This window comes from Chionomys nivalis, chromosome 2 (genome assembly GCF_950005125.1).
Source record: "Chionomys nivalis chromosome 2, mChiNiv1.1, whole genome shotgun sequence".
NCBI classification, from domain to species: Eukaryota; Metazoa; Chordata; class Mammalia; order Rodentia; family Cricetidae; genus Chionomys; species Chionomys nivalis.
In genome coordinates this window covers 134,240,135-134,256,747 of record NC_080087.1, presented here as the reverse complement: position 1 = coordinate 134,256,747, position 16,613 = coordinate 134,240,135, and the positions used below count along the sequence as shown (strand labels likewise).

Here is a 16,613-nt window from a genome sequence, read left to right as displayed (position 1 = left end):
TGAACCAAGAATGATAGTAACTAAGAGTGGGTGTTGAAGGGCTCAACTTTATTCAGAGTGGCCATAGTAGGCTTATGTAATGAGGTAGCGTGTATGCAGATATGGTTGAAGGGAATTGTGATCTGCGTGGCTAGCCAAGTTAGTGCTGTCTTTGGTTACATTTAAGAGCTTGGAGGGAGGATAAATAGAAGAGAGACAAGAGTCTGAGGCAACATTCCAAACAGTATCCCTCATCCTATACCAGTCCCTGCTTCTGTCTTCTTTCGGGCTATGGGTGTCTTTCAGTCACATCTGTGATCCTCCCAGGTGCTTCATCCATATACCCCCACAAAGTCTCTGATTTAACTGAGACTTTTCTATTTTCTGATGAGCAATAGCTCATGTATTTCCTGGTAAGAATTTGAAGGTATCTGAGGCACAGAACAACTTACGCCACTCCCACTTACTTCTGAGAGCACCAAGGATCATTGTTGTTCTTCTTCCTCTGGGCTAAACTAACCCTTCATTTATTTGAAATTTTGGTCATCACATTTAGTATCTGTCAGAGCTGGAGATGTAGCTCAGATGGTAGAGCATTTGCTTGGTGTACATGAAGTCCTGAGTTTGGTGGCTGGTGCTATATAAACTGCGATGATAGTGCATACCTGAATTACAGCACACTGTTATTCTTAGGAGGAATTGCGTGCTCAACGATGATAGTGCATCCTGAATTATAGCACACTGTTGTTTTTAGGAGGAATTGTGTGCTCAGCCACAGAGTTTATTATGAAACTCTACTTTTGTAGATACTGAATACTAGAAATAAGTTGTGTTTGCAAAGCCAATAGCAGAATTTTATTCCTATTTATGTCTTACATAGTATCAAGAATTTATACTTTGAAGTCAGGAATCATTCTGTTCTCAGCATTTTACATATAAAATTTAGAACATAACTCTTCTGAATCTCTGTTCTCTCCTCTGTAAAATAAAGATGATAACTGCTCACTCAGAGGTTTTTCTAATAATTAAATAATATTGTATGTATTGAAATTCTTAGAATTCCTGTAAGCCGGTAAGAATATGCACCCTTTGCCTCAGTATTCTTGCTAAAGGATGAACTAGGTAAGTGGAAATGTAGATTCTTTTCAATAACAGAGAGATTTTTCATTGCTTAATAGTGAATGGTAGCTTCATATTGTGTTGTATTATTTTCAGTGTTGTAAAGAATATCATCTCCTGATAATAATTGAAATCATTCTCAAGGGTCTGGGGTTCACAGAGTTTCTATATTTTGTATAGAGTCAAGAGTCCAATGCCAGAAAATGCCAGGAATGCACAGGAAGAAAATTCCTATAAGGAATCTCACAGTCTTGTTCTGTTGCCTGATTTAAATTGGTCTTAAAAAACAAAGCAGAATCTCCATAGCTCTAATAGCAAAGAAATATCTAAACTGCAATTGTTTTCACATAAGATGAGAAAATGCTGTTTTCCTCTGTTGAGGTTACCCAAACATCATCGCATATATACTTGAAAGTGGTACATATTTTGGAAGCAAATCTAATGTCTTCCTAGTCAGGAGAGACTAGGATGGAAGAATACTCAAGGAGAAGTAGATCACAGTGAGGAATTGCCCAGTGAAGAGGAATAGTAATGATACACATGGGTTTCTGAGACACACCCAGCAAAACATAAAGTTAACTGGGAAGAAATGATGAATGTATTAAATTTAATAAATTTAGAAACACAGTCAACAGGTAAGGCGAAAGGTTATATCTTGAAAAAGACTACTATTGTCCAGGCAGTAGAATATTAGTGAAGGTTTGGGGTATAAAGAAAAGTGACAAAAATGATATTTGCATCAGTGTGAATTAACCAGCAATGTGTGTGGTAGGGGGGAAGTGGAGGTAAGGTAAGGAGAGTTGATAGCACCTGTAAAAGACCAACCATAACTTTGAATGTCTTGAGTCAAGATACAAGGATCCTTGGAAGACTAGACTGGCTTTCTGAAACTGTTGATTTTGAAGATAGCGTGTGATCAGTCCAGGGTCTAGATATGGTGTCCTTTCAACTCACCAGTTCAGATACATCTTCTCTGTGCTCCAGTATTTGGAATAGCCAAGCAAACCCTACCTGTTCTCATCATTGCTTTCATAGTGCCCCTGTATATGAAATAAGTGATGTAATGATGAGGACTCCTAGTTATGGATGTGTTCTCAGCTTGCCTCTCTCTCTTTGGTTAGCTTTAGATGGTGATTGCTAACATGGTTTTGTTGGTGCTAGATCTGTGGTTTAGGATGGCTTTATCCATGAGGACAATGATGTTTTAGCATATTAAGTATATTAAGCTATTTTAAAGCTTGTTTCATTGAAACCAACAACTGTCATATCATAGACCATTATCCAGTTCTCACCGTGACTCTAAGCACCTGAGGTGAGGAGATGGAGCTGAGAATCTAGGAAAAGGAGGGTGACTGGAAATTGTAGACCAGAGTCCTGGAGTGGTGAGAGGAACGAGAAGTCCAGATACATATACAGTCTCTCCCCAGTAGTGTACAGGGTAATACTCAGAGCACTCATGCAAAGAAACTATCAAATTAGCTCAGAAGGATCCCTGAAACAATGTTTAGAGCTCATGCAGACATGTAAATGGTGTCTGTCCTCAAAGCCCATGTAGTCCCGAGACGTGTGCGAGAGGATGCCCTTGTCAAGATGGCAGGGCATCATCGCCCAGACTAAATGTTGTAGTGCTGCTGGAAAGATCTTAAAAGCAAAGTCCAGAAAGCTTGATTCTCTCCAAGCAACATAACAATGACCTACAAGTATTTTTTAAATTATAAAAATATCAAGCCCCAAACAATATAAAATTTATAATTTCTGGCATTCACAAAAGATCAATACACATTCAAAGAAGTATACAAGCATGGATATAATGAGGAGAAAAATAAACTATTAAATCATAGCTAACATAGAGATTAGAATCAGAAGACAAGGCCTTTAAAATCAAGAGAATTTGTTTATATATTAAAAGCCCTGGGTTAAAATTAAACCTATTGAGTAGATAAGTCTAGATGGATGTGATATACTAGTTCCACACTAGTTCAGAATTGAGGGGTAGACTCACAGATCATAGTCCTCTGCATGACTGGGGAACAGGAACCAAATTCAGCAACCAAAAGAGGAGAGAGAGAGAGAGAGAGAGAGAGAGAGAGAGAGAGAGCGCACCAATTTTATGTCTGCATTTATAGAACAAACAACCATGCCACAGTAGGCTGGTATCTTAAAGGCTGTTGACTGAAGGAGTTCCCACAGCCAATAAGGAATATATATGGTGTGTGTGTGTGTGTGTATAATATATATATATATATCTTATATAGGGAGATAGATATTGATATAGTACTTATGAAAAGCCAAATATAATTGGTTTCCATAAATCAGTTTCTCTTCTGCTATACAAAACCTTTTGGCTGGCTCTGACTTCACATTGATCATTGAAAGAAGCAGGATGGATAAATAGGAAGAGACATCAAAGGACTTAAAACCTAAAGAGTATGCAAAAGACACCAAAATACCAAGGACTACAGGGCAATGGCAGGTGACTTAATGAGTTCATGACTGAGTTGCGAAATGAGAGAAAGGGAAAAAAAAAAAAAAAAAAAAAAAAAACCTTACAAACATTTTCAAATAGAACTAAATCTAAAAACTAAAGATCTTATGAGCAGGCATAAATAAATAAATAAATAAATAAATAAATAAATAAGGAAATGATATCAAGGCACATTATAATCCAACTGCTTACATCACAGATGAAGAGAAAATCCATTTACTACATGTAGAGAAGGCATGGCATGACAGGAACACACTGGCAGATTTCACAGGAAAATTAGAAATGAGAAAGAATAGGCTGTGGACTAGGATCACAAAACCTCTAAAAGAAAAATTCTGACAAGCTAGATTTTTTTTTTTTTTTTTTTGTAGCCCTGGGTATTTTGGAACTCACTCTGTAGACCAAATTGGCCTCAAACTCACAGAGTTTCCACCTGCCTCTGTCTATGCACTACCACTGTCCGGCCAAGCTAGAACTCTTTACTCACAATAAGTATCATTCAAACACAAGGCAAAACCAGTGGCTTCTAGACATATAAAATATAAAGAAAATTCATCACCACCAAGTTCATTATATGAAATATTGAAGTTGAGCCTTTCAGGTGTAAAGAAATGATACCAGATAAAATGAAGACATTTTAAGATCAATAAAAATGATAATTCGTTGACACAACTGGTGAATGCAAAATGAAGACATGAATATTTTGAGAATTGAGGAGAATTTACTATGTTTTATAGATATTGAAAGAATATTAAACCAATATTATGACCAATACTTTTGGCAACTTAAATGTAATGGATACATTTTTTTGAAAGATTTTAACTATCAACTGCATGCAAGCCAAGAGTCTGCATGTATCTGTAGTTCTTAAAGTTATATAATTTTCTAGTGAAGTCAAATGCTTCATAGAAAGATAACAAATCTAAGGAAACTTCCAGATAAGTAAAGAAGGAGGATACTTCCTTAGCTCAATTCCTGAAGTTAGCTTTACCCTGGTGCTCATATAAGATAAAGGCCCTGTATAAAGAAAAAGAATGTATTAGACTGACATCCTTCATGAACTACCACAAAATCCTTTTCATGGGTCTGGGAAATTATAGCCAACATTATGTTAAAAAATATCATATCTTCACCAAGTGGTCTTACCCAAGGAATGCTGTCTTAGTCTTTAAATATAAGTTATCAACAAACAGGCTAAAAAGAAAAAAAATCTATAAGAAGAAAACATCTATATAATCATACCATGACCTCAGAAAAAAATTGACAATATCCAATGTCATTTAAGGAAAGATATAAATTTAAAACTATTGGAGACAAGTTTGGGGTACAACTATATAGAAGTAAGAGAATCACAGAGTGCAAAATTCAATAGTATGCTCACCCCAGAGCATGGTGAGAAGGCTGGAGACCTGAGAACAGCTGTCAAGCTTCAAAAGAAAAAACACATGTGTTCCTTTCTCTTCAAACATAGGATGTATGAAACAACATTAACAAAAAAGAGACCGCGCATTTGAAAGAAAGGAAGGGCTTGTGGGAGAACTTGGAAAGAGGAAAGAGAAGGAAGAAATATATTTATAATATAACCTCAAAAATAAAAATGTGAAAAAGATAGCAACCATAAAAATAACAATTGACATATATCAAGAATAAAAACATAGTTCATACACAAACATTTTATTGTATTGTATCTCTACGCATGTGCTTTCGTATTTAATAAAAGCAAGTTTTGAGCTTACTGTTTTGCTGTGTTTCGGGCTGTCCCATAATAGAGAAGCATTCATTCGTTCTGCACAGCTTGAGAAATTCTGACATTTGCATACTGAAAGGAAAGCTTATTGAACCAAGTATTCAGGGCGTTAGAAATACAGTGTGTCGGAAATGCGATGTGATGTTTTCTATAAGCAGAGAGAACTGCTATTTCAAGTGTCATATCATGTGACAAACACGTGTGATTAGTGCCAATAAGCCAAATCTAGGAGCCAGTGCCCCAGGGATCGGTCACATCAGACTCGGCTCTCGAGAAAGACCAGGTGTGACCAGCCTACCATATAATTCTGCCAATCGCTACTAACAGAGGAATTTGTGTTTGTTCTGAACAGTCTATCCTGTTTTGGCCTAGCGCAAACCATACCAGAATTAGATTCCAATCATCTTCTCCTGCCCTTCCTTGCCAGAAGTTTGTCTGCAGATTGTGCCACAAGAATTTCACAGAATGTGAAATGTTTCACATTTATGGTGTGTGTGTGTGTGTGTGTGTGTGTAAGTGTAAAAGAGGGAGAGGGGAGAGGGGATAGAGAGTCAGTAACAGAGAAGCTAGAGGGAGAGGATACACCATAATGAACAACTGCCACTTCATTCTTTAATTTACAACCCTTTGAATCTTGGTAACAACGCCAGGACAGCGTGTTCCTTGTTTGGTGTGTATTAGATGCGTAACTAATGGTAGGATTTCTGTCCCTACACTCAGCTTGGAGAAGTAGACATAGTGTTAAAATGTGGTTGCAAAGCGTATTCCCCAAGAGAGGGATGAATTCTACTATTATACGGATCAAATAGCAGATAATGTTTGTATACATATTGATGCACAAAGTTGCAAGGCCTGTTGGTAATACCTCTGTGACTTGCTGGAGTGTAGGGGCAGAGGCAGTGACAAGATCTGAACCCATCATGGTAACCAGTAGTTCCAGGACAATGAGTTTGTGTTCTTTAACCTGACTTGTCTTTGAGGGATTGTTTGCATTTTGCAAATGAGCTTATTATTTAAAAAGAAAAAAAACCTCAATAATTATTTCACAGTCACACCTGTCTCAGTATCAAACCCAAGTCGGCATCAGCTGCAAGCTGGGCCTCCTCCTCCCTTCCTTGCTGCCTGTTCCTGCCTGAGTAAAGGATCCTGGATGCTGTCATCTGTGACCCTCCCCAGGCCGTTTCCACTCCCATAAAGTCTTCATTGTTTTTACGAACCCTGTGTCTATCTGGTTTTCCGTGGTTCCTACAGAACTCCCTTTTGTGTTGCAAGTGTAGTGTGTGAATATTTGGAGCGAATTGGTGTGTAGTGAATGAATTCAGAATTAATGAAGTTAAAAGTGATCTTCCCAGGACTCTTTAATGAGTTCCAAACAGTAACTGGAAAATATGAAAGTTTTCCAATATGTGGCTTAAGATTTCTAAAGTTAATGGAAGAAGAAAGAATTTTTGAAGCTCTCACTGAAAAAGTCAAGAACATAAGACAGTCTAATGTGGATGAGGGACACGACCCTCTCTGCTTTACCCTGTATCACCATGGCCTGACAATACAGCGTGATACCGGAATAAAACCTTGACCACCTAGCTCTGATTAACTCATTGTCTTTAGTAGGAACACATTGAATTGAAACTGCATGTTGGGTTCTTGCCAAGAGAAGGTGTGATTAAACGTGGGGATTATATAGAGTTGAATCTCTAGTCTCCTTTTTAGCAAAAGCCTCATTTTAGTGTGTGTGTATATATGTGTGTATTGTATGTATGTTTATGTGTTTGTATATTTGTTTGTATATGTATGTGTGTTTGTATGTGTGTTCATTGTATATGATTTGTGTGTATGTATGTGTATTGTGTGTATGTTTATGTGTTTGTATATTTATTTGTATATATGTGTGTGTGTTTGTATGTGTGTACATTGTATATGATTTGTGTGTATGTATGTGTATTGTGTGTATGTAAGTGTATATGTTTGTATGTATGTATATTGTGTGTTTGTATATGTGTATGTGTGTCTATGTCTGCCTATTGTATGTATGTATAATGTGTGTGCATGCGTGTGTGTTTCAGAAAATATAGTAACTTTTCAATACTTTGAAAATCCAAAGTGCTGAAAACTCAGAAAAGTCTGTACAGAGAAACGATATGCCAAATAGTCTCTGACAAAAGAAAACACTATAAATTAAGGCAGTAATAGTTCATGGTTTCTGAGAAGGGAACTTAATTTACAACTAGAATCAGGTTTACATTCCTTAGAAATTCTGGAAATCCATCACTGGCAGAGAAATTGATCTGCTAAAGGAGAGGAAAATTGATTCCTAATATTGGCAATTACATCAATTTTAAGTTCTGAAGGGACAACTCTTGGAAACAAATTTATTAACCACTAAGGAATTACTTGCTACTCTAGAAAATGATCTAAAGAATAGTATTTAGAACCTAATTTGAAGAAAGATCTTCCCTATAGCAGACTCCAGCTTTAGGATTGTTTTAATTATGTTAAAGATATTAAGATAAAAAAATGAGTGAAATCAGGCTATCCATATAAAAAGCAAGCTTCACATCGTGTTTTTTGAGTGTCTCTTTTGCCTCAAAGTATCTACATATGAAGGAGTGGGAATTCGAACACATTTGCATATTCCCATTCATGACATTGGCATTCTCAAAAAGAATAAGTGTAACTGATAGCAATTTTTATGTGAAGAGATTTGTGCATGTTAACAATATACCATATCCTGTCAGCACAAGAAGAGCATATGGGCCCATTAACTCACCAAATCTGCCACTGTTCTGCAAATTTTTATTAAGCAAGTGAAGTCCCTAATAGTCGCTTATGTTATAGAATGCGTGTCAAATGCTATCAGTAAGCCAGGGGGTTGTTTTCCCTAGTGAGAAGGCATTTGAAGTGTGTAAGACGGCTTGACAAAAGAATAAAACACTTTAAGCAAGCACCATATTAATAAAACTGCATCCTACTGGGAACCCACATGTGAGTGTATTATGTGCACTTTAATGTCTGCTGCTAACAAGTTTGCAGAGTGCCATCTTGATCATAGACCTTTACCCTCCACATTTTCTTTCTCTGCTTTCTAACAATGAACCTGGTTGAAATTAAGTGGAAAGAAAAAATGCAGTCTGTTATTACTTTTTTTTTTTAAGTGCTCTTGGCGGTTGGTAGCTCTCCTCAGCTTCAAAGATTTAAGAATTAGAAACATGGGCAATCATGGCTGCTCAGTTCCCCATGCAAGTCCTCCCGGCGAGTCAGAGGACACACCAGGAAATTAACAAACATCCAGAGCAGTGGCCTCTTTAGTAAGAACCTGTGACAGTCAAGCCAAATAGTGTCCACCGATCATTTGTTAAATGTCAGGAAACAGGAGATTAGTATAGAAATCCCATTAGCTAAATAAGCCAGAGAACCTACAAAAGGGGCAGCTTCATACTATGTCTGGGCTTTTAATAATGCCTGTGGTGAAAGAAGTGATTGTAACAAGAGTGTGTAGGAACTACATCTTCAGAAGGACTCGACATTTTATTCATATCTCTTCAGTTGCCAAACTATTCCTTTAATATACCCAAGAGCAAATAGTCACAGTCCTTGTGTAAAATTGAAGGTTATGAGAGAATGTGATAAACTCCAGAAACTTTATAAAGATGGAAAAGTAAATCAGTCTTCGTTCAGAAGCAGAATGTAAAACCTCAAGGCTCTGCCTCCACCAGTGCTCTTCCATGATGCCTTGTGCCTTGTGCTCTCTTAGAATAAGAGACCATCCTCACAAGAGGCACACTCACGTCTCAGTTTCTCATACAAGCCTTACATTTAAAAGGACAGACCTGTCATGAGCCATGTTCCTATGATTTCAATATCTATCTGCACTCTCTCAATATAATGCAACGAAACAACTGCATTTAAGCACCAACCCCAAGAGATAACTAATAGTCGCTCTAAGGTGATGTGGGTTATAAAGGAAGTTGGGTATTAATTATAATGCTTGCCATTTAAAAAATTGGTGGTGTATGTAATTTTACCTCATTTTCTCATTTGCCACTGTTACTTAAATTGCTTCCCAGCACTAAGCATGTGCATAAAAGATGATTGTTCCAAATTTAACCTTTTAAATAAAATGTGTTCTATTAGTTAAGTCATTACTGCTCCCTCTCTTTTCCATTATGTTTGTTCATTTGTCATTGGTCCTAAAGATAGGCATCTGTGTCAGAGAATATTCTGGAAAAAGACCCTAATTTTTATGCCTATTACCCATTTGGATTTTCCACACTTAAAAAAAATAGTTTATTTTAGTGTTCTAAAGAATTTCAACTTGTCAATTATTAAAATAATAATAAGTATTTCTCCTAGGGATAATAGACATTATTCAGCCCAAAAGTTAAGAAGTTCCTTGTAAAACTTAATGTTACTATGAAGTTTGCAATACTTAGAAGAAAGAAAGAAAGAAAGAAAGAAAGAAAGAAAGAAAGAAAGAAAGAAAGAAAGAAAGAGAGAGAAAGAACCACAAAGATAGAAGCAAAGCAGCAGCTTAAGCTTTGCCTTCCTGGAAACCTCATTTTTAGAATAGCCATGTGTGACGAGACTCTTTATTCAGCTGTATTTTCTGTGCACATCCTTCAAAACAAGAGTTACAGTTAGATACACTGAGGAGGATATAGAGTATCTACTTATCTTTCCTGTAGCACACGTGAGCACCCAATGCCCTGCTAAGATGTGATGTGTTCTTGCTTAGTCTTTCTGTATTTCTTTATGATCTTGACGAAGTGTAATTGTCAGCACCATCATGACCAAACTCATCCTTCACCATGCTCACTGCTTCCACTTATAAAAAGTTTTAAGTAATAAGAATGTTTACCTGGATCTGTGCTGAGTAATTTTTCATTTTTTTTTACTTTATCTCCCATAATTTCCTGTGTGCTGCTTGTATCCCCATTCTTCTATGGAAAAAGCAGAGTTAAAAAGAGTGTAGCAGTTTTCCTGGCTCCACCGGCCGCTGAGCTGCATCTGGCTGTTCATTCCCGCCAGCCGTGTTGTTCTGCCGTTCTGTTTAGTGTCTCAGGGACGATGCGCATAGCGAAGGGATTGTACGCATTTACCATGTGATCGTCTAGGCTCTTAGCATGTACTTACCTCTGTCATCTTTACCAAAAATTTGTGGGGTGCCAACATATCGTTCATTTCATCGTAGTGAAACTGAAGTGAGCAAAGCTAACGTGACTTCTAAGACTCTTATCGAAATAAATCCAAAACTGTTCAGAGTGGAACAAAATTTGTCAAGCTTCCAGGCCAGGCTCCTAACTCTCAGGGTGACTGCTCATATATTAAGTGAGAAGAAATAGTTTATTTGAACTTTAAATTTCCAAACATTCTGATCAAAATTATAGGCAACATTACTTTATTAGTCTGAAGGAATTTTTTTTGACAGAATCTTGCCATTTAGCTCAAGATAGCCTTAAGCTTGCCCACGTAACCCTGCCTCCATCTCTAAAGTTCTAGAACTATAGCATGCACCCCATCCGTACCTGGTCCAGATTCCTATCTAATATCATCAATTCAGATAAAAAGAATACCAATTTTTTCAGTATATGATTGTTTAAATGCTTTCCTGTATTTAATTTGTGTTGTTGTTTCTTCTTAAAATTCCTCAGCTAGCACATCTTCTGTGATTGTCAGAGACAAAGGGGCACCTAAGACTGCCCTTTAATCTCTGCTCCTTCAGCTGATGAAATGCAGGCCAGAGAGGCATGAAGATGTAGTGCTTGTTCCCGAGGTGTTACCAAGATTAAAATAATTAAACAGATGTAAAATATGTAGGGTAGAACCTGTGTGTTACAAGAACTCTGCAGCACCAGCTACTGTTGTTTTTAGTTGTCTGTATAGTTGATTTGTGGTATTTTTTCTACTAGATTCCCCTGTATGTGTTTTTAGGCACAACAAGGAAAGAACTTGGCCATGAGTGCTTGACTCACCACCCAACTAGAAATGGAAAAAAAAATTCCAACAAGATACTTAGACAGTTAGAACAGGATAACCACAGGCAAGCAGAGCTTTTAATTTCAACCTAAAGAAATAGCCAAGAAAGGATGGCAGGGGAGTGGCTGGCCATGTGTGGTGACTAGGTCAGTCACAGATGAATGACGTGGGCAGAGGGAAGAGACAGGCTCATTAGGGAAGATGGAGACAAGTCTTTCTCATTGCCACGTTCTCCTCACCTTATTCTCCATCCTTGAGTACCAGAGGTTTATAGACTGGCAAGAACTTTAGTAAATGGTGAGAGAAGGTACAACAGCGACTGGGTACTAATGTGCGTATCCACGGAGTGTTGTTTAGAAACCCCATGTCTGAGTCTAGGGATTATTAATAGTGGTTTTCACATACTGCCTTTTCCTAATATTATATCAGTTTTACAGTAGCCCTATGTGACACAGGGGAGATCTTTTCTCTGTGTTTTCTGGTGGGGCTTTTGTAGAATCCATATTATTTATTTCAGTATTTGGTAAAATTCACCTGTGATGTCATCCAGTCCTAGAGTAGTCTTTGAAGAAAAATTTTACTTATAAACTCATTTTAAAATTTAACCAACAGGCCATACATATGGGTTTTTTCATCTATGTCTTTAAGCTTTCAGAAGGTTTTTTTCTCCCATTGCTTAAGGGCTGTACAACTCTTGACCTAATTCTTCAACACTGTTGCGGTATGACCTGTTGTCATTTCTAAGTGCACCCCTGCACTATGAAGCTTGCCACTGCGACTGTTGGGAGTGGGCATAGTTTTCATCTCTGTGTGAACTTTAAATGTTCTTTTCTTTCTGTTCAGTATTGGTTTCCTAGGTAGTAGGGTCATAGTGGGGTGTTTCTTCAGATATCAGAAAAATAGTGACCTGGTTTTGAACTTTCCAAACGCCACGTGCATCGACTTCCCCAGATAACATACAGCATTCCTGTATTGCAAGGGACACCACTAGATTCTTCCATGTCCCCTTTCTAAACCGTCTCCAGGAAGCTGTCAAGACTGAACGTGCAGTGATCACGGTGCTCACTGTATTTGAAGCTGTCGAGACTGAAAGCGGGGTGATCACAGTGCTCACTATATTTCTCCATCTTTATAAGTCCATCCTTTGTGGCCCAATGTCTACTTTGTTAAATATTATTACAACTTTTGTCCTTTCTTCATAAAACCCTTTCCTTTTTTCTGTCTCTATTTTAAGCAGATATAGAAGACTGGCCTTGAGTCTTGAATATGTACATATATATTGCTTTAATGCTCAAGTAGCTTTATTATCTATTATATATCCCATGGCCCTTGAATTTAGTTCTTCTCTAACAGACATCAAAGAAAGAGTCCAGTTAAAAGAACTGCAAGTACTGAAAACTTTTTATAAGTGTTACATTCACAGAAGGTCTAATAAACATAGCTTTTCATACTTGACTATAAATGTCTATGGATAAAATTGAGGCACCCTGGGATAGGCTGAAAAAAATCCTCAAATCTTTGTCAGTAAAAGATTTAATTTATTATGAATCTCTATTAATTCATGGTTTTAAAAATGCCTGATTTCCAGGCAGGTCTAATCATTGTTTTTATTTCTTCTCTCAGTGCCAGATGAAAGGGAAGTTCATTCACTGGCTGACCGCAGACCGGGTAAGGAATTCCTTGTAACCGGCTTTCTCTTCCTGGAAATCGCTGCCCGTGCATTTGTAGCATTTGGACCCTGTTTCTAAGCACTAGTCGGTGAAAAGCTTTCTAATTAATACATGAGTTGTCTCTGTCTTCCACAAAGATGAATTATCGCTTGGCTATGTGCATAATAGCATAATGCATGCTGACTCAAAATGTTCAAGAAAAAAGAAAGGTTTCCAAAATAATAATCATTAAACTGAAAGCCTTAAACCTATACACTAGATGAACACTTTCAAGAAATACAGACATTGAAAGGGAAAGCTAAGAAAGTTGGTAAAATTTTCCTTCATAACGTTCACATTAAAATTGGGAGACAGGGAATATCAAAAGAAGATGTGGTTATTTCTCAGGAAAAAAATTTAAAAAACAAAATTGGCATACATAATGTTGCCTGTCACCGGAAGGGACTGTGCCAGAGATGGCTGTATTATCCTTCCCTTCCTCCTGAATGAGCCCCCTTGCTGTTCTCTCTGAGGGTCTTCATGGTCTTACTCTACCCCAATGAGGGGCCTCTGTGTATCAAGCCCTAGACTTCCTTTCTCTTCCTAGTGGCCTCCCTTCTCTTTTGTCCTTGTTCCTGGCTTTCTCTTCTCCCCTGCTCTTCCCTCGGTATCATCCAAGCCTATCATCTTCAAACACAGGTTATTAGAATAACAGATCCTGCAGCATCTCCTACCTCTAGGGGTGCCTTGTTTTTTTAAAAAAAAAAAAAATACCCATTTGCCTCCGGCGAGCCACTCTATGGAGGGGCTATGCTTGGCACCCCTCCCGTGCTGAAACAAAGAATTCTTCCCCATGCCTGTGTTTCTGTGCCAGTTCCCTTTCCAGTCGGAAGTGGCATTCATGCCCCATTAACTTTGTCGTCATATTCCAGGGCAAGATTATGATTTTTCTTCTTTTCTCCTTCTTTAGATTTTCTAATGACCTGGGGAACAGCTAGTTCACAACTCTTAGATTCCACCTTTTATTCTTCCCAATAAGGAGCCCAAACACTATGAGCAAAAAACATTCTGTTTATGTGGTTATAAAAAATTTTTATGAATTAGGTTTGTGAAATGAGCAAATAATAAGCTTTCTGGTTATTTCCAAGAATTCTGATCTTATTTTAATCTGATTTTCAAAAAAAAAAATCACCCTTTGCTGATTATCAAAAGTGACTGTCACTCTTTTGAACTGAGAATATCATTTTGGCTTCTTGCTATAATATTTTAGTTAAGTTTAAATGTTTGCTTTTAGCTAATATGATATAAATATTTATGAAGAACTACTCTACAAAACTTAAAATAATGACCTTACAGATTTTGAGAAATCACAATTGGCAGAAATTCATGGCTGGCAGATAGATATCTTATAAAATTCTGCATGACAACTTTACTTCAGGTAGCGATGGAAATAGTACCAGCAAGCTTTATACTATATGAAACATAATGCTAAAAAATACTAAATGACATAAAAAAATTAGCTGGCAAATAGATGTCCTATAAAATTCCATATGACAACTTTACCTTAGGTAGCTAATGGAAATTGTGCCACCAACCTTTATACTATATGAAACATAATGATAAAATATACTAAATGACATAAAGATTTGTACTAATATATAATCACTCCAATAATTATTGTCCACATATCTTATGACCTTCTACATAATCACTGCATCAGAATTGACTGTTGCACATCCGTTGAATCTATGTAAATGATTCATGGGCCTCTAATCAGAATTGAATCCAGTTTGAGCTCTGAGGCATCAATGACTTAAAGATTAAGGCAAATAAGACATTTGATAACTTTAGAGCAAACGTAATGTTACACTGATGTGTCACAGTGAACAAGTGCAACCTCTCCAACATTAGGGACACTTTGGTAGGACAGAGCATCATTAGAGGAAAATGTGTGCCTAAGTTTGTAAATGGATATGCTCTAAGAATGTACCCTCTACCAGTTTTTTTACAGATGTACTTTGAAAATTAATCTTATTTCTGATTTTATTTAGGCATTCGTCTCTCATATAGAAACTCAACTCCCATATTAGTCTACATTCATGTAGAGTAGTAGTTCTCAACCTGTGGGTTGCAACCCTTCTGGGGGTTGAACAACTTTCACAGGGGTTACACTCATATCAAATATCCTGCATACCAGATATTTATATTAAAATTCATAGCAATAGCAAAATTATAGTTTTGAAGTAGCAACAAAATTTTATGGTTGGGGTCATTACAACATGATGAACTATATTAAAGAGTCACACAACATTAGGAAGGTTGAGGACCACAAATGTAGAGGGACTTCTCATGGGATGTTAGTGATGGAGGTGGTGGTGATATAATAACAAATGATAATAAATGATTAAAGGTTCCTTTAATTCTGACAATTTCTTTCCATTAAATCATTTAAAAGATTACAATAAATAAATATATTTAGTTAGGCAGATAATTGATGATAGATAGATAGATAGATAGATAGATAGATAGATAGATAGATAGATAGAGTCTGCGATGTCAAATTCTCATGTGTACTCCACATAACTGCAAATTGCCAGGATATATTTTACCTTGTTAGGGACCAGGATCATACTTCTGGCAATATTCAAGTGATCCCTTGAAGTTTTCTTGAAATATGATTTTTCCTTTCCCAAATCCTGTCTTTGGAATACTTAAGTAATAGATCAGCATCTTTTTGGCTAAGAAGAGTAGCTTTCTCTTTAATTCCAGAAATGTGGATAGCTTTAACATTATCCAAGACTATCAGGAAGTTAAATAAATTAAATTGTGTATGCTGACTTAAGTCTACCATCCATCTTATTTGGGAGATATTCAACATTTAATAAATTCATTTGAGCTGAGCTTTCTTCTGCGTCAGCTTCTTAGTGAGTAGAGGACCATTGTTATGCCAAGTTTCATCTGCTGGTCTGGCTTGGGCACATCCCAATTTTGTGACAATATTTTTGGCACCTTTTCCTTGGCTTAATCTTTAAGTGGTTGATGCCTGAGGGCTAAGATTATATCAAAGACTTAGGTAAGACAAATCTTTTATAATTTTTGGCTCAAAAGGGTGGTTCCCTTCACCCCTTCTGGAATCAACACATTGTTCCTCAGAGTCCCTCAACAGCCTACTCATTGCGTGAGCTTTCCCTCAGAGCGACTGTGTTCCAGCCCATGACTCAGTGCAGCTGTAAGCTTGTGGGGTCTTCTCCTTGCAAGGGAGGTCTTAATGTCTCCAGACACACCCAGAGAAGTTAGAGATAAAATACCCTTTGTTTACTTCCTTTAAGAACACAAGTTTTATTGAGCCTTGAAGAATATTTTAACATCTTCCCCAATTTATTAATTGAACAAAATTTGTGCCCTAAAAATACAAGACATAAGAAAACTAATTATTATTATTATTTTTATTTTTTGAACTTAAGATATTATCATATCATTAACCTCTTCCATTTCCTACCCCTTGCTCTCTCAAGTTCATAGCCCCATTTTCTTTGATTGTTTATATAAGTGAGTGAAAGTGTGTGTGTGTGTGTGTGTGTGTGTGTGTGTGTGTGTGCGTCTTCCTAGAAACATAACTACAACCTGCTCAGTCCATATGTCACCTATAAATATATGCTTT

At 37.0% G+C, this 16,613-nt stretch overlaps 1 protein-coding gene across 1 annotated transcript in view; it reads left to right on the top strand.

Annotated features, from left to right (window-relative positions):
- Pard3b (par-3 family cell polarity regulator beta) overlaps positions 1-16,613 on the top strand; it is a 1,010,698-nt gene that overhangs the window by 616,826 nt on the left and 377,259 nt on the right. The window contains exon 16 of the mRNA XM_057761958.1: positions 12,927-12,971. Within this exon, the coding sequence (XP_057617941.1) occupies positions 12,927-12,971 (45 nt within the window). The remainder of the gene's footprint in view (positions 1-12,926; positions 12,972-16,613) is intronic.